This window comes from Astyanax mexicanus, chromosome 12 (assembly GCF_023375975.1).
Source record: "Astyanax mexicanus isolate ESR-SI-001 chromosome 12, AstMex3_surface, whole genome shotgun sequence".
Lineage (NCBI taxonomy): Eukaryota > Metazoa > Chordata > Actinopteri > Characiformes > Acestrorhamphidae > Astyanax > Astyanax mexicanus.
The window spans coordinates 29,932,404-29,957,793 of record NC_064419.1 but is presented as its reverse complement, the minus strand read 5'-3'; the positions used below and the strand labels follow the sequence as shown (position 1 = coordinate 29,957,793).

The following is a 25,390-nucleotide window of genomic DNA, read 5'->3' as shown; positions in this document are numbered from 1 at the left end:
TTTTTATTTTGAATTACTGTTTAATAAGGGAGGCAAAACAGTAGTTTAGTTTTATTAATAATCTTTGATATAGGCTGTAAAATGTTTTTATTACTTTTTAATAAGGAAGGCAAAACTTTACATATTTTTTAAATATTCACTTATATGGCTTGTTATTATTATTTGTGTATTATTCTTTAATATGGGAGGAAAGCATTATTGTTTATTATTAATAATCATTGAAATGGATTTTAAAATGATCAAAACATTTTGTCACTCCTTAATAGGGCTATAATATATACTAAACGGTTTACTCTTTTTTTTTTTTTTTTTTTACAATACATTGACATGGGCCGTAAACCGTTTAGTTCCTTTTATTACTCGTTAATAAGGGCTGTAAATGATTTGGTTATATTTTATAACTTGCTGATATGGTCTGTGAAAGGTTTGTTTATTGTATTACTCGATGATAAGGGCTGATAATTGTTTAAATTGCTTATTTTATTGTTATATTATGATTATGAGATGATTACTGTGGTAAGTGTCAGTGGAGGGAAGCTGGGCTGAGCTGATTGGCTGGTTGGAGGCGCGCCCTCTGGCGGCCGCAGCGGGAGGCGCGCGGCGGATCAGCAGCTTGGCTGAGATCCAGAGGTGTAAAAAAGCGGAGCTGGCAGCGGCGTTAAGGGAAGCTCTTGCTGCTCCCCGCGCTCATTTCAGCGCCGACAGACGCTCACACACACACACACACACTCTCTCACACACAGTCATACACACACATGCTGGGAGTTTTCCACAGCAGAGCAGAAGCAGAGCAGCTGAGTGGAGAAGCGCTGGAGCTTCAGGACTCTTCAGGATACTGAGAAACTTCAGCGACCTAAGTTCTCCTGTTTTCAGTGGATGTTACTTAGCTCCTGTGGATTTGTCCTGCTGTCTCTGGGCAGATGAACTGAAGACTGAGGAGATTCAGCTGTATTTACTCTCCTGCAGCCGGTCGGAGCTCCTGGTCTGAAGGTACTAAACTCTGCAGCGCTGCTTTACTCTGTAATGAGGGGGTTCAGAGTCACAGTTCATGTCTAAAAACGATAAACTGAGGAGGATAAAATGTGAGAAAAGCTAGAGAAGCTCTGTTTACTGAATGCTTTGAGCTGAAGTAGAGTTTGTGTGGCTTGCTTTGGTTTTTAAAAACACATTTACTTCTTTTACACTCAGTGTTCAATAGTAGAAACATTTTATAAAAGTAAAAATATTTGGATACATTATTAATTTTAACATATTTTAAAGAAGCACGTAAACAGGGTTTTATTAAAGTAGGGAACAATAGGAAAGTATTTAAGTAAAGGGTCTTCAAGTTTTAGGTTTAAATGTCTTCATACAGAACAGCTGACCAGACTATTTTTCACTCAGTCTCATGGATAATACTGAGCTCCTCATTCTCTTCTTATATATTTAATTCTTCCAGTTCCTGCACTTGCTGTTCCTCAAACGTTTCACTCTAGATCTCATGTAAGACTAAAACGATCCAAAAAGAGCTCCCCAGTTTAAGATACTCTAATATTCTAAAACGAATATTTCATATTAACACGATTTCTCTGAAGAGAATGAGAGAATGTAAACTAACAAATTAACTTTTTGTTAGTTTACAGGAAAAGTAATTTAAAAATACATTTGCTATCCCAAAGATTTCCCTTGCTATCATGAGATTATGTGAGAACCTGTGATTTTGAAAAAAAAAAGTGGTATCTTGAGAAATAGCTTTTCCCATCCCATTAAAATAAAATTGTTATCTTAGAATCATGAATAAAGCCTGGAAAGTTCTTTAAGAAGTATCTCGTTTTCTTGAGATAATATAAAAAAATTATGCTGATATATCAAGAAACCAACATTCTTTTTCAATTGCAACATTCTTTAAAAATCAGCATCTTGAGATCACAAGAAAAAATAAGTTTGGATCTGAAGAAAACCAGATAACCAGTTGTTATGTTGATATCACTCAACAAGTTGTGATCTTTGGAAAACCATATTGGTTGTCTTGAGAAAACATTTTTTAACCCAGACAAAATAACCTGATATTTTAAGATTTTGGGGAAATTATGAAAAATTAGGTAATGAGAAAACAAATGTCTTATGAAAACCATTGCTAAAATGACAGATTAGTTTATTGAAATCACAAGAAAAAAAGTTGTAATCTCAAAAAAAAAACATTAACTTTTATCTTAAGATTAGAAGATAATAAGTTCATGAGATAATGAGGTACTAGTATAGAATGATATAATTAACTCAAATACACAATATATTTTCGGTCGATACAATATAATTCGGATATATCGATATGAATAGTATTAAAAGGCACTGCCTGTAGTGTATGTAATCATGCACTGATAGAACTGGGCAATTTGTAAAATATATCACAATATTTAAAGATATTTTTATCAGACACAGTATTGATTGCAGAAAAAAAAAACATAACATATATATATATATATATCAGTAGCAGATTCCTGCTATTCAAATTCTCTTTTGTGCATAGTACTGTAATGTATTTTATATATTTTATTTTGCAGCACATCATCCGATTACACAAGATTTTACACTCTGTAATAAAGTGTACAGGTGGTGAGCATTGGTGATATCCTTGATATGCTTATTAATTATATTGTCTATGGGATAGAAGAACGTTTATCACAATATTATAAAATATTGTCACATTGCAAAGCTCTGCTATTAGATGTACTATAGTCAGTATTATGTAATGAGGTATGTATAGTATGTACTCAGTAATTTAGGAGTTTTTAATCTAGTTTTTGCGTTTATTGGGATTATTATTATCTACCATGTCTCTAATGTGGTTTCAGCTCCTCTGCTCAGCAGAGATCATTCTCATCCTGTAATAATTTTGTTTCAGAGCACCGTGTGAAATGGGCTTTTCTGGCTGACTGTAACAGAAGATCACCTCCACCTCTACTGGATCCAGCTCTCCTGTAGCGAGACAGGACGGATTTTGTTCCTTTTTTTTTGTTTCCAGCTCTTCCAGAAATGGTGGGGCATTTACACTTGCAAGCTATGGATGAGAGTTTGAAAGGAAAGAACCGTGAAGGGCTGCTAGACAGTCCGGATTCAGGGCTGCCTCCGAGCCCCAGCCCGCCCTTCTACTCCCTGTCCCCGGGGGTGGTGGAGCAACGGGCCAGCAGCTGCTCTACTCCAACAGAACCACATGTACACTACGGGAAGGACAGCAGAGAAGGAAAACTGGTGAGAGTTCCTCAGTGACACTTCACTTATCTTACAGTGTAGCTTCATCAATCACTGCTTTACTGAGATCATTTTACCAATTTATCAAGCCTAGGACTTTCCATTTGCAGAAATCATTATGTAGACTGATGTTTTCAGAAGGCAGTTTGTGAAGCAAACCAAAAGGCAGTTTAATGCCATTTGTCGTAATCAGTTATTAAATAATACATCTCATAATCAGTGTGTAGACTACAGTTTGGGTTAGTTTTGCAGAAACATTTTTTTTTGCTGTAATCAATAGACTGGTGTTTGGTTGCATTTGCAGTAATCAATAGACTAGTAGGCAAGTGTTTGTGTTATATTAGGATTTGGGCTGTGTTCGGAAAATCAGTTGTTCTGTGTTTGAGTTCTGTTTGCAGAAATCAGTAGTAGATCTGTGTTAAATTAGTGTTTGAGGTTTGTTTGCAGAAATCGGTAGATTAGTTTTTGGGTTCAGTATGCAAAAATCAGTAGATTCATGTTTGGGTTCAGTACGCAAAAATCAGTAGCTTAATGTTTGGGTTCAGTATGCAAAAATCAGTAGATTAGTGTTTGGGTTCTGTTTGCAGAAATCAATAGATAAGTGTTTGGGTTCTGTTTGCAGAAATCAGTAGGTTAATGTTTGGGTTCAGTATGCAAAAATCAATAGTTAGTGGTTGAGTTCTGTTTGCAGAAATCAGTAGTAGATCTGTGTTAAATTAGTGTTTGAGGTTTGTTTGCAGAAATCGGTAGATTAGTTTTTGGGTTCAGTATGCAAAAATCAGTAGATTCATGTTTGGGTTCAGTACGCAAAAATCAGTAGCTTAATGTTTGGGTTCAGTATGCAAAAATCAGTAGATTAGTGGTTGAGTTCTGTTTGCAGAAATCAGTAGATTAATATTTGGATTCAGTATGCAAAAATCAACAGATTAGTGTTTGGGTTCTGTTTGCAGAAATCAATAGATTAGTGTTTGGGTTCAGTATGCAAAAATCAACAGATTAGTGTTTGGGTTCTGTTTGCAGAAATCAATAGATTCGTGTTTGGGTTCTGTTTGCAGAAATCATTAGATTAGTGTTTGGGTTCTGTTTGCAGAAATCATTAGATTAGTGTTTGGGTTCTGTTTGCAGAAATCATTAGATTAGTGTTTGTGTTCAGTATGCAGAAATCAGAAATCAGTGTTTGGGTTTAGTATGCAAAAATCAGTAGATTAGTGTTTGGGTTCAGTATGCAAAAATCAATTGATTGGTTTTTGGGTTCTGTTTGCAGAAATCAGTAGATTCGTGTTTGAGTTCTGTTTGCAGAAATCGGTAGATTCGTGTTTGAGTTCTGTTTGCAGAAATCGGTAGATTAATGTTTGGGTTCAGTATGCAAAAATCAGTAGATTAGTGTTTGGGTTCAGTATGCAAAAATCAATTGATTGGTTTTTGGGTTCTGTTTGCAGAAATCAGTAGATTAATGTTTGGGTTCAGTATGCAAAAATCAGTAGATTAGTGTTTGGGTTCAGTATGCAAAAATCAATTGATTGGTTTTTGGGTTCTGTTTGCAGAAATCAGTAGATTAGTGTTTGAGTTCTGTTTGCAGAAATCGGTAGATTCGTGTTTGGGTTCTGTTTGCAGAAATCAACAAATTAGTGTTTGAGTTCTGTTTGCAGAAATCAGTAGATTAGTATTTAAGTTCTGTTTGCATGAATCTGTAGATCATTGTTTGGGTTCTGTTTGTAGAAGTTAGTAGAACAGTGTTTAAAATCTGTTTGCAGAAAGTTGTATTTGGGTTCATTTTTCAGAAATCGTAGTTAATATGTAGATTAGTGTTTTGGTTGAATTTGCAGAAATCTGTGTGTATGATGGTATTTGAGTTCTGTTTGCAGAAATTAGTACCTAATGGTTGGATTATATTTGCAGAAATCAAACAGTAGATTAGTGTTTGAGTTAAGATGGAATCAGAAGATCAGGGTATAAATATAATGAATGGGTGCAGTAAGTGCTGAAGAACACAGTATTCTTCATGGCTCATCCAGGTTCCACACCCTCATAATTACAGTAAATACTAATTTTCACAGTACTTCCATATTAGTTCTTGAATACAGAACAACACATCTGCAGTTGACAGGGATTCCATTTGGAATAATGGAACGACTGTTTGTGTCCCAGTGTCGTTTTTCCAGAGACCAGTATGTAATTTAGAGTTTGGGCTGTATATACAATGGCTCAGTGACAAACATGAGGCTTTAATTCCAAAACATGCTTTACTGCAGCTTTCACCACATAGAGACAAACAAAGACCTGAGCTGCTGGATTAAGCTTTGGTGGAAGCCTGGAATACTTTTGACACTTGCCATCCAGAAGATCTGCGGGCAGATTAGTGCCATCTAGAACGTTCCCTCCAGCCTTAAACTGGTATTTTATGAAGTGCTGTTCTAAATTGTGTATTGTATGCATCTAACTGGAGCTACTGTACCTCGTCGTAGTAACACTTGTGAGCTATGCTTATGCAAAAGTTTAAATACTTTTCTAAATGACAGATTGTTTGTTGCTAAGTCAGCACTTAGTAACACTCTCTTTGGCAGACACCACACTTTGCAAACACTTAATGTAGTTAAGTGTTCTTCTAGTATTGCAGTATTGTTTGTTTTGTTTTGTCAGTGAAGTTTGAGGGTCATTTGTAAAGCCTCGATTTGTGTCTCTAAAGTCAGCTTATGGTAGATTTTGAGATACTGTATATATTATATTATCGATTTTTTAACAGATGGTTTATCATATGTATCCAGGATTTGTTGGGATTTTAGGAAATCCGTTGTCACATCCTGACATTCCCAAAGCATTAGATCTCCAAATGTATCTTCCGTGTTAATGACCACAGTACTTGCTTCTCTAGGTTCTATACAGCATGGATCAAACATAAGTTCCTTCTTTCATTCCGTCCAAGATTATGTTTATAACACTGCACACTGGATCACTGCCCCAACGCCTTGACTCAGCTAAACTTTTGTGCAGGTTATTTAAAAACTATACGGGCACATACACTTGTGTTTATTTGTTTTACCTGCATGAAAGCAGCTACCTTATCTTCCACAGTTCCCCTGAATTTCCCCTGAATTTCACAATAACATTCTCCACTGTTGAAACTATAACCTAAAGTACTTTGGTATCCTCTGACAGTCTTCCTCTGGTTTGTGGGCATGAGTTACTTTTGTTATCAGCTCTGTAGACAGTTTCTTAAAGGGGCCTAAGATTGATGACTGTAAGTAACAAGTTTGAAGATTCAGAGAATTCCTGATTGTAATTTGTGAGACCGACATTAAAACAGTTTTCAGGTAATTAGGGAGTCATAGGGTAATTGTGTGCTTTTTTCTATTAGCTGTGAAGGCTGTGGATTGCTATATTTGTTGTTTAAAAATACTATATTTACAACAGCAATATAATAAATTAAATATATTATTATTGCTGTGAATGTTTAGTTTATAACGGTTAACATGGGTTGTCCTGTGTGTGTTTTGGTGATTTACCAAATATTTGGCATCCGAAAAAAGCACTTTTTCCCTTATTGTTTGACTAAATAGGGAAAAAAACATAGTAGATCATATTACTGCTGTTCAATATTTACCGCTATGATGATAAATATTGTCTATCGTGCTATTTACCTTCTATCGTCCCTATCGTTTCTACAGTAATTTCATCAATTATTCATTCAAATATATAAAGTAGGCTACGATGAAATGTACTGGTGTGGTCACTTTGCATAAACTCAATTTATATAAGTAATAATAAAGTAATCTTCGCAAAAAAAGCTTCATAACGAGGTTTTGCGACATTTCTGCTTCACGTTATTAAACTCATGAGAGCTGAACAATGGAGATGCATTGTTCTTTTGAAAAAATTAGCTACTACATCTACCTCATTTGTTTTAATTTGATACATAAATATTGCTGCACTAAAAGGTAGTAATTCTCATTTGTGAAAGTTTGGTTTATATTTTTCAAAGAATAACTAAAACATACTTAAATGTGATATATCATGGTATATATCGTTATCGTGATATAAAAAAAATCCATATCGTGATATATGATTTTTCCCATATCGCCCAGCACTAGTTCATATTGAACAGTGACTCATTCATTTTGTGATTACATTTATTTATATTCTTTAAAAATATATGAACAAATATATATATATATATATATATATATATATATATATATATATATATATATATATATATATATATATATATATAATAAAAAACCTGCAAAACATACTTTCTTTTTTTCTGTGACAGAATGAGAGAAGGAGAAAGAGGGAAACAGAAAGATGTGTAAACACGTTGACCTTTGTCTTTAGTTTTAGCTTGTTGTGAACTGATATCTGTCTGTGTTCTTCATTCTTCATACTAACCTTTAACATTGTGTCCACACATTGTGTGTATATATATATATATATATATATATATATATATATATATATATATATATATATATATATACTGGGGTAACTGCAGTGTCTGTCATTTACTGTAAGCTTTGAACTGTTTTGAAAGTACATAACACTGTACAAAACATAACAAAGTATGCTGGCTTTTAGGAAAATTGTCTTTTATTTGTATTAACATTAAACACTACTGGTGTAATATTAATAGAAGTTAAGAGCTACAATAGGCTCAGCACTCATGACTCGTTAACTGTATAAATACAATCCTAAAGATCATATGATATTGTGCTCCTGTGACATTCACATCATATTATACTGACTTACCTCAGTACCTCCGGTGCTCCTGCCCTTCAGTACAGTAGCTGTTACTCAACGCACACGCTCGTGTTACAGTGTGTGAGGACACACGCTGCGCCGCTAGCTCTAATTTCTGCCTCTGAAAAGGTTACACAGTCCTGAGCTAATGACAGCCTGTCTCTAGACACAAACCAGAACCCATTCAGGATTGATCTACAAACCAAAGCCAGGTCATAATCATCATGCAACAATCTGTATGACTCTTTAATCTAAAAAAGAGAAACAATTAAGTGACTAGATTATCATAAACACTAGTTTTGTTGTTCAGTGTTCGTTTAGCAAAATGTTTATCTCAATGTCCTTATAGGCAAGTCGGTTCACTCGATGGCCATCTTGGCAATGTGGCCGGGCGCTTATATCCCCTCATGCAAGACCACACTCCTGTCTGTTTGAAATGGAAGAGACCAAAATACTTTAAACCAAAGGTCTAATTATCCTCTGAACAATATATTTTACGCCACTGTTAAAATCTGACAAATACTTAAATAAACAGTTTTTAATATTCTGCGCAAAAATACAAAAACGTGATCTTTCAGCTTTTTATTGCTACTGCACCTGCACACATCTCCACAGCAAGCAGCAAGCTGATTGGCTGCTAAATCTGAAACATGGTTTCATATGGTTAAAACATTGGTTTGATCCAATACACTTTTAAGATGAATCAGCATGTTTAAGTGTTTAAACCCTTTACTGAAGCCTACTGTGTTTATAGACTAAAACTAAACATTAAATTGCAGCAGGAGCACTTATGTTAAACTCTTGTATGTTATTTTTTTATTCTTTTTTTTCGTGACTCTCATACTTTTCAAAAAGTAATTATTTAACCAGTATGTTATTATTTTTTTTATTATTTAATGAGCAATCAGAATACCGCCTTTATCTAAGTGAAATAAATCTTTATAGTCACCTATTAAGCATATTTAGCAATGTGCCAATTCAGTGTTACCTTTGCAATATGTGCAAATTAAATTAATTTTTTCAACCTTTTTCTGCCAAATACAAAAGGTAGTATCGCAATTTTCTTGTTTTCAATATAATTATTTCCGTGCATGTTAAAGCCACCACTGTGCTTATAACATGTTGGATTATTGATTTCTAGTGAAATCTTATGACCATACTTGTTTTTGTTTAATATTGCTTTATACAGCTCTGTAAAAATTTATAGGTATATGTTTGAGTAAAATGAACATTGTTGTTTTATTCTATAAACTACGGACAACATTACTCCCAAATTCCAAAAAATATTGTCATTTAGAGAATTTATTTGCAGAAAATGAGAAATGGCTGAAATAACAAAAAGGATGCAGAGCTTTCAGACCTCAAACAATGCAAAGAAAACTAATTAATATTCATAAAGTTTTAAGAGTTAAGAAATCAATATATGGTGGAATAACCCTGTTTTTTAATCACAGTTTTCATGTATATTGGCATGGTCTCCTCCACCAGTCTTACACACTGCTTTTGGATAACTTTATGACACTCCTGGTGCAAAAATTCAAGCAGTTTAGCCTGGTGTGATGGCTTGTGATCATCCATCTTCCTCTTGATTATATTCCAGAGGTTTTTAGTTTGGTAAAATAAAAAAACGCATATTTTTTAAGTGATCTCTTATGTTTTTCCAGAGCTGTATATAAAAAAAGATCGGTCAGTGTTTCAAACGCTGTGCCGCCCTTTTGGGGTAGGTGTCCTTAGTATTAGTATCTGCACTTGGTAGATATTTAGGATTTAGTAGATATAAGGATTAATATCGATATTTAAATAGAAATGTGGTATCGTAAAACTGGAATGGAATGAATAGAAACTTGGCTGGAACACCCATTACAGACCTTTCCACATCTGCCTGCTTTAACATGAGTTAGCTCTTATTCAGACCCACCCATGATTAGCCTTCAGTATTCTTATCTTCATCCTTATCTGACATGCTCTTTCTTAGGGTTCACCTTTCGCCCAGTTCAATCAGGACATGCTAAAACTGAATCATGTTGAGTGTTTAAATTGCAATTGCTTTAATGATGTTTAAAGACTGTTGCTGCAAATATAGTCCCACCCATCAGTTACCTTAGTGATTGTGTGAGGCAAAAACCTGCGGGCAAAACCGCCTTGTGTGTGACTTTTAGTCTCACAAACCAATACATTAATAAATGTCTACTGTTTACCTACTTAGTCAACAATGGAAAGATGTGATTTACTTTGACAGGAACCAAACTGTTATGGCTAGATGACTAGAAGTTCAAAACATCTCTAAAAGATCAGGCAGGTATTGTCAGGTAAAACTAGTATGTAGTGCCAATGTTTCTGCCTACCATAAGTGCTCCAAATGAGGACAACCAGTTAAGGATCATGGTACCTAAGGGTTACTGATGCTAACTTTTTCAGACTGTTTTAACATATCTAAATTGTATTTAGATATATTTCTGATAGTTAGAACCACATATAATCAGATTTCTTTTTTCAAATCAGATCAATCCCACATTTGGAGGTAGTTTAAAATGTCATTAAAACCAAATTTGCATAGATAGTCTTAGTCTGGACTTTCAAATCAGATTTTAATGTGTCTTTTGCTTCACTCTTAATGTAAAAAATTGCAACGGTTTAATCAAATCCAGAGTGACAGAAGTACAATGGTCCAAGATAAACGCCAAAGGTTTCTTACTGATGGTGACCTCGCTACTACATCAACCAGCTAAGATATGTTTGTGATGTCTGGACATCCTATCTGACCACTTGCAAAGATCACTTGTGAACAGTTATCTCAACAAATCTGATTTGAGAAACAAATCCAATTTCTCTAGTCTGAACACAGCCTTACAGGACTTCCAAGATCTGCTGCTTACTAACATTGACAGATAGCACAGGACATCTTTAGAGGTCTTTTGTAGTCCAATGCTTTGACTGGTCAGTCGCACAAAGGGGACCAAGACAGTTTTAATGTTAGGTCTGATTGGAGTAGACTATTGAAGGCTTATTATCTAGTAATCATGTAGTTATTAGTGTGCTGAAGAGATGGATTAGAGCCTAAAGGGTTAAAGAGCACAGCACTCTCTGCTATGACATGTTCTACCTGCCTGTCCTCCACTCCTCTTTGCAACCATTATACTTGTTGTGAATTGTAATGGACCGCTATTGTGTAAAGAACAGCCTGGAGTCACGTAGCATTGCATGCCTATCTGCAAGCATTCTGGCCTGAATAAATGATTACTGTGGCACTCCTCTTTCCACTTGTTCCAGAGGCGTGCTTGCACTTGTCTAAAGCCAAGCGATTTAATGGCTTGTGCAGAAAGCAAAACAGCAATGCAGAAGAACAGTTTGGTGCAAATATATGAAAATTGCAGAGTTTCTTTTTATATTTATGTCTAAAAATCAATGTTTTTGCTTTAGAACTGCAGCTACAAGGTTAGTGTGGCTAATAGTTAGCAGTCACCTGACAGATAGGTGGCTTGGATATAGATACTAATGTGCTATATGGTTTTAGAAACCACATAAGCAAGTTGATTAGAGATTACTGAACTCCTCCACATGATCTGAAGTAAGTGTGAGGAAGTGTGGGACAAGCTACAGCTGTGAATTCAGTGCTAACTGGCTGTTACAAGCTTTTTATTATATTTTAGCTACAATAGCCTTGTTTGTTTAATGCTAACTGGGTGTTAATGGCTTTTATTATTTACTAGCTACACTAGCCTTGCATATTTAATACTAACTGTGTGTTATAAGCTTTTATTATTTGTTAGCTATATTCAGCCTTGTAAATTCAGTGCTAACATGGTGTTATAAGCTTTTATTATTTTTTTAGCTGCATTTGCCTTGTGAATTCAGTGCTAACTGAGTGTTATACGTTTTTTAATTGTTTGGTAGCTCCATAAGACTTATGAATTCAGTGCCAACTGGGTGTTATAAGCTTTTTTATTTGTTAGATACATTTAGCCTTACATTCACATACATACATTTAGTGCTAACTGTCTTTTACAAGCTTTCATTACATTTTAGCTACAACAGCCTTGCATATTTAATGCTAACTGTGTGTTATAAGCTTTTATTATTTTTAGCTACATTTGCCATTCAATGCTAACTGGAGGTTACATGTTTTTATTATCTGTTAGCTACATTATAGCCTTATGAATTCAGTGCTAACATGGTGTTATAAAATGTTTATCATTTGTTAGCTACATTGAGCCCTGTAAATTCAGTGCTTACATGGTGTTATTTTTAATTATTTGTTAGCTACATTCGCCTTATTAATTCAGTTTTAACTGGGTGTTACAAGCTTTCCTTAAGTTGTAGCTACTCTAGCCATGTATATTTAATACTAACTGGGTGTTATAATATCTTTTATTATTTGTTAGCTACATTTAGCCTTGTATGTATTTAATACTAACTGGGTGTTATAAGCTTTCATTACATGTTATCTAACTACATTAGCCGTATAAATGAAGTGCTAACTGGGTGTTACAAGCTTACATTATTGTATTAGCTACACTAGCCTTGTATATTTAATGCTAACTGCGTGTTATAAGCCTTGTTATTTTTTTTAGCTACATTAGCCTTACAAATTCAGTGCTGACTGGTTGTTGTGAGCGTTTATTATTTGTTAGCTACACTGTCCTTGTAGATCCAGTGCAAGCTGGCTAATGAAGAACATCTGGAGTAATGGGAAATTGCTAACACTAAGATCACAGCAGTACAACACATTTCAGCCTCCCCATTTTTAACCCATCCATGGCAGTGAAAACACACACAGGTTTTTTTTTATCATCACTTTTTAGTGCAGAAAGTTATAAAGCTGCTTTCTCCTCAGTGCACTGTGAAGATATTGGCTGCATTTAGAGACCCTGTTAAATGGCCCCAAGGCATTTTCAGCAGTTCCACCAATTCATTCTGTGGTTTGTGGAGAAATCTTGAAAATCCTGATGAAGAAGCTTCCACAGCCCCACACAAACCTCTCCCCATTATACATGTCTGTGCCTGCTGAAAATGGTTGTGGGTAGTGCTGGACGATATGGCCAAAATTCATATCACGATATATTCCTTAATTTCGGTCGATACGATATAATTTCAATATCGATATAAATACTTAGAAGGCCACAGAAAACTGCGAAGAATCCCTGCAATGGAAATATGTACCTACTACTGTCTGAAAATTTAATTTAAGTCTTTGAAACCTCCTTTCACGAAAACATTATAATACTTAAGAAATAAAAAATAGTCAAGATAAATCAATGCTCAATTTTATTTGCATATAGCAAAATAAAAACATGACATCCCTGTCAAACATAAGCCTATATAACTATTACCAATAAAAATAACTTTAAATTAGGACAGAAGCAGAGCTTCTTATTCTTTTGTAAACAAATTTAACAGATCAAAACAAAAGTGTTTCAACTAGGATAAAGAATAAAAGAAGCCTTTATATACATAAAAGCAACAAGATTTTCCCGTCAAATAAACAAACCTATAGGCTTTATCAACTATAAATAACTTAGTTACAATATAAGCTACAAAAGTGCTTCAGCCAAAATACAACTCTTTATAAACATAAAAGGAACATGATATCCCCGTCAAATAAACAAACCTAAAGGATTCATAAACTTTAAATAACTTAAATAACTTACAACATACGCTATAAAAGTGATTCAGCCAGTATAAGGAAAATATTGTATGTAGTGGAACTGATTGAGGTGGTGGAACAGATTAGATGTTTTAACGTTACCGCTGCTAACCTGCTCCACTCTCCGGCACAATTTGCAGCAAACTGAAGTTTAGCAGAGTTGAACCAAATCCTCACCACTGAATTAGACCTCCCTCCTTCAATTGATCACTTGTGGAAGCGGCAGGGGCATTCATTTTGCATCAAAAATGTCCCGTGCTGGGAGCCAAGAGGACCCGCGGCTGACCGAGAGGACCCGCGACTGACCGCTGACCGAGCGGACCCGTGGGTGGACCGAGCGGACCAGAGGCTGACCGAGCGGACCCGTGGGTGGACCGAGCGGACCCGTGGGCGGACCGAGCGGACCCGAGGCTAGGCTAGGCTAGGCTAGGCTCGGCTTGGTTCCGCTCCGTTCCACTCCAGCGCGGAGCATTTCAGATGCGAACCGAGCCTACCTTAACCTTGGATCCGCTCGTGCCGGCTCCGTTTGGCTCCAGCGCGAGGCATTTTAGATGCGTAGCGGACCCGAGCCTAGCCTAGCCTAGCCAAATCTAGCCTAGCCTAGCCTATCTGGCTACGTGCCTATGTGATTACATCATCACGCACAGAGATAGTCCAGCTACGGAGGCTGATTGTGTTCAGCTGTGCGGCGAGCTGACGCCAGTAAAACGCCTGTCCGTGACAGATTCTGTAAATAATACATATCGATATACCACAAAAATGATATCACCGTTATTGAAACATTTCTTATCGCGTTAAATACCGATATCGAATTATTGTCCAGGCCTAGTTGTGGGATATGGACAAAATATTCATAATATAAATATAATGCTATATTATTAATTTGTGACATGTCTTGATATGCCTACAGTCAAATAAAATAATACACATTGCTGAGTTCTTAATAGGAGACAAAAAATACAAATATAAATGTTTACAAGTGTGGAATGCCCAGAGTAGAGGTTAGATCGGGCCCAAAAAATCCGACCCGACCCAGCCCGAGCCCGTGCACGTTCTGCCCGAGCCCGACCCGACCCGAACCATAAACTGGCTGTTTTCGGGCTGTTTGAATGAGCGAAATATGATCAGAATTATGTTAAATAACACTGTAACATAGAAGCATAGAACTATTATTTAATTAAAATGATTTTTAAGAACACAGTGCTGCAGGTCAAACGCGGAGGAGTTAACGTGCGAGAGAGAGAGAGAGAGAGCTGGTGAGAGCTACTCACAGGTAAAGGTTCTCTTTTATCTCCTCGTGCTCATATTCTAGTCCCATTCATAATTCTGCAGCTCCCTCAGTGTTTTCTGTCGTATTTTGCGGCTAGCGCGAGCACTTACAACTAACACCGCGGACCGCGAGGTGCCGCCGCGCTTGTGCCGAATCCGCTACTGAATCCGACTCCCGTTTCGCGGACAGAATCGGCACAACACCCACCGCTGTACAACTGCGGGAGTGAAAACAGCGCTTATAAATAAAATAGTTTAGTTTCACTTTCAGTTTTCAGTTTTCTGGAGCCCGACCCGACCCGGCCCGAGGAATGTGGTGGGAAATCTCGGCCCGAGGGCCTCGGGTCAGGTCGGGTTCGGGCAGAGAATCTAAGCTCTAGCCCAGAGTATGCCTTCAGTGGCAGTTTTTCGGTACACATGTGCCATTTTGGTTCGGAAAGGTAATGTACCTTCCATCTAGCACCTATCGGGCCATGAGTATGAAGGCCAATCTTCAACCTTCAGCCACAATCCAGCACCTCATAACATATACAGTTGTGGTATAAGTGAGGTAGCGTGATTGAATTAACATACAGCTATCCCATGACTTTGTGCATGTCAGTGTACATATGAATTTTCCAATTCAAATATCAGATTAGATTAGATTAGTTTAAAGAATATTGTTTGTTATTCAACAATAAGGCAGTCAGATCAGAATAAAAAAAATCCTACTTAGATTCAGATTCTGTATTAGCTTTCCACTGATTTGTTTAATAGGTGTGGTTTGAGGTTATCAGATTTGTGTCAGATTTGTGTATTTTAAAAGAAAAAGTTAAAGAAAAATCTTCTCAAGCATTTTGTTAAACAGAATTTCTCACATTTGACAGTAATTTTTAACCATATTGTGTTACAGCTAATCAGATGTCCACTCTTAAGACCACTGTGAACAAATCTGACAATTTCCACACCCTCTAAATTTGAGATTATATAGAGGATGCTCAAAGTAAAAAATAAAATAAAGACATTTTGAAGCACACTGTTGTGATGGACAGTACTATGATAGCAGTAAAAATACAGTATGTACTGTATTGTGCAGCGCTGCTGTTTGCTGTTGCTGAGCATACACGTTAGCTGGTTTGAAGGAAGGCGTTCACATGCCCGCTCCACAGTAAGGCGTGTTTTTTCTTTGATGGCCGCAGGTCTATTTTGGAGTTGTTTGCATGTGCAAGCTAAGAACAATCTCCTGAATCTATTTTTGAGCGCTGGTGCTAACAGGAGCCAGTTGCGTAACTGGACTTTCACCCCCGCTGTGTGTGTGTGTATGAGTGTGTCTGTGTGTTTGTGGGGAGAGTTAATAAACAGCAGAAGCTGTCATTGATTTGACTTTGTTTGTTCTGAACATTGGTGTGACGGTCACAGTATCTGCCCTCAACGCCCAGGACAGAAGAAACAAGTCACCGGAGCAGCTGCTCTGCTGCAAACCTCACAGGAACCAACTATTTACCTTAAAATAAAAAAATATTGATATACTGAAATATCAGATAATATCAGATAATATGTTTTGCAATACTGTATAAATTGTCAAAAACACAGTATTTTTATTATTATTAGTGTGTAAGTGGTGATTAGCATCAGACAGTGGTTTATTTTTTGTTAAGATCCCTCTGTGCTGTAAATAATCCCAGTGATCAATGTGAAACAAGCTGACAAGTAGTTTGGCGTGAGATTCACTGCGGACCTCTATCTCATTCTACTTCCAGCCTACTTATGTCTGCAGCATGTAGAGCTCCCTCTGTTTGTGCATATGGGTAAAGCAGTTTGATTTAAGGCGTTATTTAAGGCGTTATTGCAGCTCTTTTGATGTGTTAATTATGATTAACTTATATTGTGATAACGATTAAAACACCTGAACCACCTTCTCCCTTATGGTTTAAAGTAGAGATTAAAATGTGAAGTGTTTAAACCATGCGGAACACTGACTAGCCTTTGGTAAAATCTCCAAGCTATAGCAGTGATCACACTTGTTTTTATCCAACTCACAGTAGCATCTATGAAAAATTACATTTGTTTGTTTACAAATTACACATGATACAAACTTTCCTTAAATTGGTGGCTCACAAAAGAATACAATCCAGCGAGAATTGTGATGTCAGCAGCTGTGGTGGTGGAAAATAAATCAGGTACCAGGTACCTAAAAGCAAGTAGAGTTTATAGAGCAGGTAACTATAAAAATTCCAAGAATTTCCCCCCGGGGATCAATAAAGTATCTATCTATCTATCTATCTATCTATCTATCTATCTATCTATCTATCTATCTATCTATCTATCTATCTATCTATCTATCTATCTATCTATCTATCTATCTATCTATCTATCTATCTATCTATCTATCTATCTATCTATCTATCTATCTATCTATCTATCTATCTATCTATCTATCTATCTATCTATCTATCTATCTATCTATCTATCTATCTATCTATCTATCTATCTATCTATCTATCTATCTATCTATCTATCTATCTATCTATCTATCTATCTATCTATCTATCTATCTATCTATCTATCTATCTATCTATCTATCTATCTATCTATCTATCTATCTATCTATCTATCTATCTATCTATCTATCTATCTATCTATCTATCTATCTATCTATCTATCTATCTATCTATCTATCTATCTATCTATCTATCTATCTATCTATCTATCTATCTATCTATCTATCTATCTATCTATCTATCTATCTAACTTGCAGTGGAAAGATGCAAGTTTAGGACCTGCTGATGGATAAAGGGTCCTCAGACCCTATCTAAAATCCACTCTTAAATACACAGAGATAGGGACAGAGATACTTAACTCTTGAACACTGATCAACAAACACATAACAAATCTGTGATTTTTCCCTCAACCATTCAGTCTTGTAGTTTTCTGCTTCTAGGTTCAAACACATTTTCCCATACTGATTAGCCATAACGTTAAAACCTCATCATTGGCCTCTTTCCACTGCAGGACCAAAGGTAGGGTCCTGTTATTAAGACTGCACCTTGACTGTTAAACTGTTTGACTAGTTACAGTTTCCTTTTTTTTTATTTGCCAGAACCAGTAATTGTGCATGTTTAGTTATAAATAAGAATAATTATGACTAATGATTAGTGAATCCCTACATCATTTAGCCCTCCCAAATTGTGATGTCTGGAGGGTCAGAAGATTTCTAAATCATCAAGCAAGTCTTGTTGGGTGTTCCCGGTATGTAGTGGCCAATACCAACCAAAAGTGCTCCAAGGAAGGACACTTGGGACTTATTTCTTCTTTAGAAGAAATGAGGGCAGAACTGTTTTTGTGGCCTGCACAGTATTAGGCCATTGGTTTTAATAGTATGGCTGATTGGTGTGGCATATCAGACCTCCTATATCTGTGTGATTGGGAAAATATTATTCAGTTTTATAAAGAACATATATTCTAATTACTAAGCCTAACACACAGACATACCAAACTAATGCAGACAGGCCACACGAGCCAATACTGAACTGTGTGTCTGTGTATGGGTGTGTGAGAGAGAGCAAGCAGTGGCGGCTGAATGGTGATTTAATGCACTGTGTTGATGGCTGGAGCAGGTGGAGGCACTGATAGCACTCTGGCTTTATACACAAACCAGACTCTACTGTCTGATTCCAAACATATATCAGCACGCACACACACCCACCCACACACACACCCACACACACACACACACACAGTGAGAGCAGTCTACCAGATAGCTCACACAAAGCATCTCTGTGTAAACACATCAGCATGAATCTATAATCATAGCGTCTTCAATCCACAGGACGTATCTGTGAAGGAAACACAGCATCACTTGATGGTCTGAGTTAGCTGCTGTTTCTCTATGATGGGCCATACAGGAAACCAGGATTTTTTTTTACTTTTAGCAACATAATCAACTACTAAAATATCAGCTTTGAAATCATGTTGATGCTCCACTAACTGTAACAGTGAGTTTAGCCATTCCCACTCCTGGTCAGAATGCTGCTACTGCACTGTGGAACATTATGTCCGGCCCACACTACTGGATATTTAGGCTGATTATAAGGCCGATTTGCTCTTCCCAATAATCGCAAAGACCATTTACCTTCCCAGATGATCCTGTAATTCATGTATAATGTTCATTATTATCTTTGACCTCATACACATGAGGTATATTGTTTGAATTTTAATTGTGGTATCTTCACATCTGCTATTTAAACCAAGTGATTGATTTATGCATATCTTTTTCTTGCATTTTTCTGAGCAGAAAGAACTTACATTCACTTTTCGCTGTCGTCCGCTGTTTTTTATATGACTTGAACAAGAAACTTCTGCAAGGTTTGAGAATATGAGGCATGGACTGTGTGGTGTGGTGTTTCATTCAGGGCCCATCATGTAGTGTTAGGAGTTCGTGTGTAGGGTATCTAATGTTTTCTACATCGGTTAATATTTACAAATTCCTATATTTTGGGCTATGCATTAGATATTTGGGCCATGCATTAGACCTATTGAGACCTATAATCCTGTAATATCACTGTACAGCAGGGGTAAAGACCACTCCAGTCCTGATATCCTGGTTTCTGCACACTTGCGTCTTTCACTTCAGCTTGTGAACAGATCCATGTCTACAGCTAGCTTATAGTGTGATTTGTATTTATAGCAGTGGAGCAACATTGAAATCCTCAAAATCAAATCCTTACTCAAAGCTCAAATCCTAAATATCAGTTGTCATGTAATGCTGATTTAAACATCACAGTTTAAGAAGAGATCTAGTTGATCCAAAGTTTTTCCATGTTTGGTGCATCTGATCCCATGGTATATTGCTCGATATCTCTGTTGTATTATTACCACTACTATTACCATTTTTCGCAATTTAAGGTACACCTAAAATCCTTCAATTTTCACAAAAATTGCCAGTGTGCATTATAATCCGGTGCACCTTATGTACGAAAATAGACCAGAAAATGGAGGTTTATTGATAGTGCATCTTATGTATGAAAATAGACCAGAAAATAAATGTTTATTGGGAGAGCATTTTATAATCCGGTGCACCTTATGTATGAAAATAGATCAGAAAATAAACGTTTATTGATAGTGCACCTTATAATTCGGTGCACCTTATGTACGAAAATAGACCAGAAAATAGAGGTTTATTGATAGTGAACCTTACAATCCGGTGCATTTTATAGTGCAAAAAATAAGGTACTCAAAATTATTCAGTCATAAAATTGTGGATGTGAAATGTATAAATGTTACCTATGACCTGCTGGATTAATTTTGCTGGTTTTCTCTCCATGCAGCTTCCCTACCTGCTGCTGAACTCTCAGGGGGATGCTAAGGCCCGGATGTACCCTGTGGTTTATGGAGAAAGCATCAAGGTCAATCCTAAACCCAACAAGGAGTTAAAGTAAGAACAATTCTCATTTCCCTTTATTTACACTTACAAAAGCAGCCTAAGAAGAAAGAAGTGACGACAATACATTTTTGTGTTAAATGAGCCCTTTAATATGAGTTAAATGGTTATCGTAGGGCTTTGTCGCCTCCTCTGGCAGAAATGGGAACTGTACTGCCACATGCCTAATATTTAATTGTGACATATTACAGTAATTAAAGTATAGATATCATTATATTTTTATTCTGTTTTTTTATTTGAACCTTTACATAATTAGTTTTTCACAATTATACAGCTCTGTAAAAAACTAGGAGACCACATCAGTTTCTGAATCAGTTTCTCTGATTTTGCTATTTATAGGTATATGTTTGAGTAAAATGAACATTGTTGTTTTATTCTATAAACCATATATAATCCAAATAAACATATTGTCATTTACAGCATTTATTTGAAGGAAAATGAGAAATAGCTGAAATAACAAAAAATATGCAGAGCTTTCAGACCTCAAATAATGCAAATAAAAAACAAGTTCATATTTATAGTTTTAAGAGTTCAGAATTAATATTTGGTGGAATATCCCTGTTTTTTAATCACAATTGTCATGCATCTTGGCATGTCCTCCTCCACCAGTCTTACACACTGCTTTTGGATAACTTTATGCCACTCCTGGTGCAAAAATTCGAGCAGTTCAGCTTGGTTTGATGGCTTGTGATCATCCATCTTTCTCTTGATTATATTCCAGAGGTTTTCAATTTGGTTAAATCAAAGAAACTCATCAATAAGTGGCCTCTTATTTTGTTCTAGAGCTGTATGTATAACGCTTTTACAAACATTGATATTTCTGGAAATAAACGTGGTTCTTCTTGTTTCGTCTTTGTGGCACATTTGTTTTTAATTCTTATTTCTTATTTCTATGTGGATGATAAATGATGCGATATGATGCTAACTGGTGTCTCCATGTGTCTCTATGTGTTGATCCTTCAGGTTCAGTTCAGCAGTGAAATACGCTTCAGACCGACACTACCGTGACCAGGTGTACTGCGCCCCGGTTCCTACAGTGACCTCCTACAGCGAGACGGTGGTGGCGGTGCACGACTGCACGTGGCGCAGCTTCAAGTCCGAAGTTCATTTAGAGCCCCGTCACCGACCGCTGCACTACCAGAGCACGGCCATCATCTATCCCAAGCACGCCCGGAACACGTACCGCACCACGCTCAACTACAACGCCAACGGCAACGCCGGACAGCGCTGGTTCGTGTCCACAGTCAGGCTGGAGTCCAGCGAGGACACCAGTCCGTGCATCATCTACACAGAAAACCTCTGAGCTCCAACAACAACAGCAGCAGCAGCAGCAGTGCTGGAAGACTCCTGTAGAGCGTGTCATTATTTCCTAACGCTAAAACTTCTTTTGGGTAGAGGCTTACGCAGTAAAGACTTCCGCTGAAGAAAGGAAATGCAGGTGAAAGACCATTTAAAGGCCATTTCCATTTCCCTTTCCTTTTCATTTTGGCTCTGTTGAAGAGTGAACTTTATTGCAGGTGTGACGGAACAGCAGTGTACAGCAGATCAGCTTTGGAACGTTTAAAGCCTTGTTTGCGTAGACGTCATTCAAGCTCCAACGAACGGAATGACCACAGACGTCCAGATTTGATTGCTTGGTGCTAGAGAGGTGAGAGGTGGCACTCTACAACAAGCGTTCCTCTTCTAATTGTCATGGCATTGTCATGGTTTTTGCCATGTTATAGCGCCACCTGCTGTATTGGAGTGTGAAAAAAAAATCAAAACCACAGAGCTTGTAAACCACTTTTGCAAGCTTCTGCTTTTGCTGAGAGTATACAGAAGCCTTGATTTTTATATTCATACCCGTTGGGAGGTGGGTTGACATATTTTTGTGTTTTGTTTTTGTTCTTTTGCCTAGTTTGTTTACTCGTGATTCCTACCAGTTTTCAGAAGAACACTGCACTCCACTCTGGAGAACAGCTTTATCTACATCCACTACCATCTTCTATTTACAATGCTGTAAAACAGTTCTGAAGCCTCAGAGCTCTATACTGTGTATTTCTGAGCTGAGAGATCGTAGAAAACTTTACCATGGTGGAACTTACAGACTTTTTTGTGAGGTGTATAAATGCTTGATTTGATTGCACTCATGCTAAGAAAGAAAGAAAAGGTGGTTTGTTTTTCATTCATATTGTGTTTTTTTCCTCCTTACTTTGGCTACAGTGGCTTTGGCTGAACTTAAGGTTGTTTAAGGCCTGCAGTTTAGGAACACTTGAACGATTGGACCAAAGATTTTATACGATTCAAAGAAAGCGATTGCATTGAAAGCATTGTAGCAGCTCAAAGCTGAGTAAGAACATCAGTGCTTGCACACCAACACTTTCTCAACATAAAAAAAAGTGGTCCAGCACCTTGTCCTGAAAACCTGAAAATCTTCTACCATGGTAGCGTGTTACTCAGTGGTTTGGACTGTCTTGCCTTAGTGGTTGAATTTCCTTGGAGTGGATGGAGGCATTAGGAGAAGATTTCTAGAACGGTGAGAATAGCGTAACTTGAACAGGGTCTGTCAGCAGAAACCAATTCATTTCATTAGATTTAAACCCAGAGTTTCTTTACATTGGCATTGTGATGAGCCACTGCAGCTGGATGAATTTAAGGGACATGAGTTATGGCATTAATCTGAGATCTGTTTTCTGCATTTATTTGAGGGGAACTCCACTAGTTCATTCAAATTTCTGAAGAATCCAGTTGTTATGTTGTGAGCAGTCATTCAGAGTGACTTGGTGTGAAATCACAGTCAAAATGGGAAATTCTTTCATGCTTGAGGTTTAACAAAACCCATTTTTTATAAATATGCTGGTTTTATAGAAGCTGTTTCCACATTTTTCACATCGTATTGTAAGGCGCATTATCTATAAACGTCGATTTTGTGGTCTATTTTCATACACAAGGCACACCAGATTATAAGGTGCATTATTTTTAAAGTCAAATGAGCGCTGGATGTTGATCTACCTAGATTTCTCTCCTGAAAACGTTTTATTTGGGTGATTAAACTGCTTCTGTTTATTTACAGTAAGCTTATATTTACAGATTTCCACTACACTGCACTACACTGAGGAACCATGAGTGTTTTGGTACACACAGGCTACAGTCTGATATACTCAACTCTGAACGGCAAAAGAGCTAACTATTGCTAGTGCAGTGCTGGCTGGAAATAGCAGTAGGCTACAGGCCGACATACTTGTCTCTAATCAGCAAAAGAGCTAACTAGCACTTAACGGGTAATGCTAATGCTTCTTCAGCTAGCCGGTGTTAGCAGCAGGCCACAAGCCGATAATACTCACCTCTAAATGGTGAAAGAGCTAAAGCTTAAGTGCAGTTAGCAGCTAATGCTAATACTGCTCCAGCAGTGCTAGCCAGGGTTAGCAGCAGGCCACAAGCCAATAATACTCCCCTCTGAATGGTGAAAGAGCTAGTGCTTTGTGCAGTTAGCAGCTAATGCTAATACTGCTCCAGTCTCGAGTATCGGTGCTGGAGAACTAAACTGAAACTCCTGTATAACACTGAACTTCAGCAGAGTGGCTTTACTGCTCCTTATAACCTGACTGGTAAAATTCATTCATAAGGCACACTGGATTATAAGTAAATTTGGGGGAAAATTAAAGGATTTTAAGTGCGCTTAATAGTGCGAAAATACGGTATTTTAACCTTAATATGACAGACAATGACCAGGGAGGTGCAGGTAAAGCAGGTCAAGCACTGGTGGGAAGGTGGATATAGATGGTCACAGATTTGTGAAAGCTCAACTGGGCTGTGATGGAGGCGTGGAACTGGATCACTAGCCCTTGAAATCTTCAAGTGGTGCATAAAGTACATTATCTACTGGGTACAGCCCTTATCTTTCTTTTTTTGTATATGTTTTTTGTATTTTTTGAGGGAACTTTTCAATTTCTGTTCCGTTCAAAAACCATGGTAAATAAAAAAAAAAAAATCTGTCTTGGTAAATTGCTCTAGAATGAAGCTTTTCACACTGAAGTCACTCTGAATTCCGTAAGTTTAGAAGGTCTTATATTGGTCTTCACTGTGATTACAGTTTAGTCATTGTGAGCTCCTTCATCTCCCATAGTTCATACTGTGCAGCCCTGGTTCATACAGTCAGGTAAAAGACCTGGATCAAGGTTAGGACTTGGATATTAAGATGCTGTTTTATTAAGGTGGGTCATTCACCTATTCATTTTTAATGGGGCGGAGGAAGAGGAGGAAGGTGTGGCAGTACTATGTATTTGTCTTACATATATTTGGAATATAAATACTGAATTTGGTAGATATTTTAAATTGATGTTCATTTTCTTACCTCATTTAAAATATATTCTCTTGGAATGTGTGAGGATAGTTTTGAAAGCAGAGAAGGTCTCGGGACTGAACGTGAGGAAGGTGATGATGGTGTGTGTATGTGAGAAAGTTGTATGTAATGCTGTAGATAGATGGACTGAGAGTGAATGGATTTAGCTGCTGTACAGCAGCCAGCAGTGATGGATATAATAATCCAGCAGGTTCTAAAGTTGGAGGGAATTCACACCGGATTGGTCTAAACAGACGGGAATGTTTTGATTGAGGACTGATGGACGTGGTGAGGTTGGTAAGAGAGGAAATTTTAGAAAGTGTTGAAAGTTTCTGCAGAAGTCATTTAGGATCAGCTGAGCCGAGAGAGGGTCTCTGTGAAAGTGGATGAAAGACTTTGAGATTGATACCGGATGTATAAAGCTCTCTTTTTTCTTATTTTGTTTTTATGTAAAATACTTTCCTGTTGTATATGTTGCATATGGCACTTAATGATTCTCTTTCTATTTTTGTATAATTCCCAAGTTAATGGTCGTTTTGTTTTTTGGACCTAAGATTAGAAAATAATTTAAGAAATAAGTGTATATCTTAACTGAACAAATAAAGTTCTGAACAATACATTTTCACTCTTTTTTTTGAAGGACATCTGTGTTGTCACAATACCAAAAAAATGACTTTTGAAGCAGTATCTGCTTAAAAATCTCAGGTTCTTGACATCTTTTCAGCATCAGTACTAAAATAAAAATTAATGTGAACAAGTTAAATAAAAATAA

The 25,390-nt window shown here is 36.9% G+C and overlaps 1 protein-coding gene across 1 annotated transcript; it reads left to right on the top strand.

Annotated features, from left to right (window-relative positions):
- The first annotated feature begins 672 nt into the window (after positions 1 to 672).
- Positions 673 to 25,235, top strand: rflna (refilin A). Its single transcript, XM_007229366.4, has 4 exons — positions 673 to 990; positions 2,882 to 3,228; positions 20,185 to 20,291; positions 21,261 to 25,235. The coding sequence occupies exons 2-4, from the start codon at positions 3,013 to 3,015 to the stop codon at positions 21,598 to 21,600; spliced, it is 663 nt and encodes a 220-aa protein (XP_007229428.3). The 5' UTR covers positions 673 to 990; positions 2,882 to 3,012; the 3' UTR covers positions 21,601 to 25,235.
- The last annotated feature ends 155 nt before the right edge of the window (positions 25,236 to 25,390 follow it).

Bases quoted from the DNA above. Each gene is read 5' to 3' on its own strand.
- rflna (XM_007229366.4), top strand. From the start codon at position 3,013: ATGGTGGGGCATTTACACTTGCAAGCTATGGATGAGAGTTTGAAAGGA. The intron at 3,229-20,184 runs GTGAGAGTTCCT...CTCTCCATGCAG, and splicing joins ACAGCAGAGAAGGAAAACTG to CTTCCCTACCTGCTGCTGAA. The intron at 20,292-21,260 runs GTAAGAACAATT...TTGATCCTTCAG, and splicing joins AAACCCAACAAGGAGTTAAA to GTTCAGTTCAGCAGTGAAAT.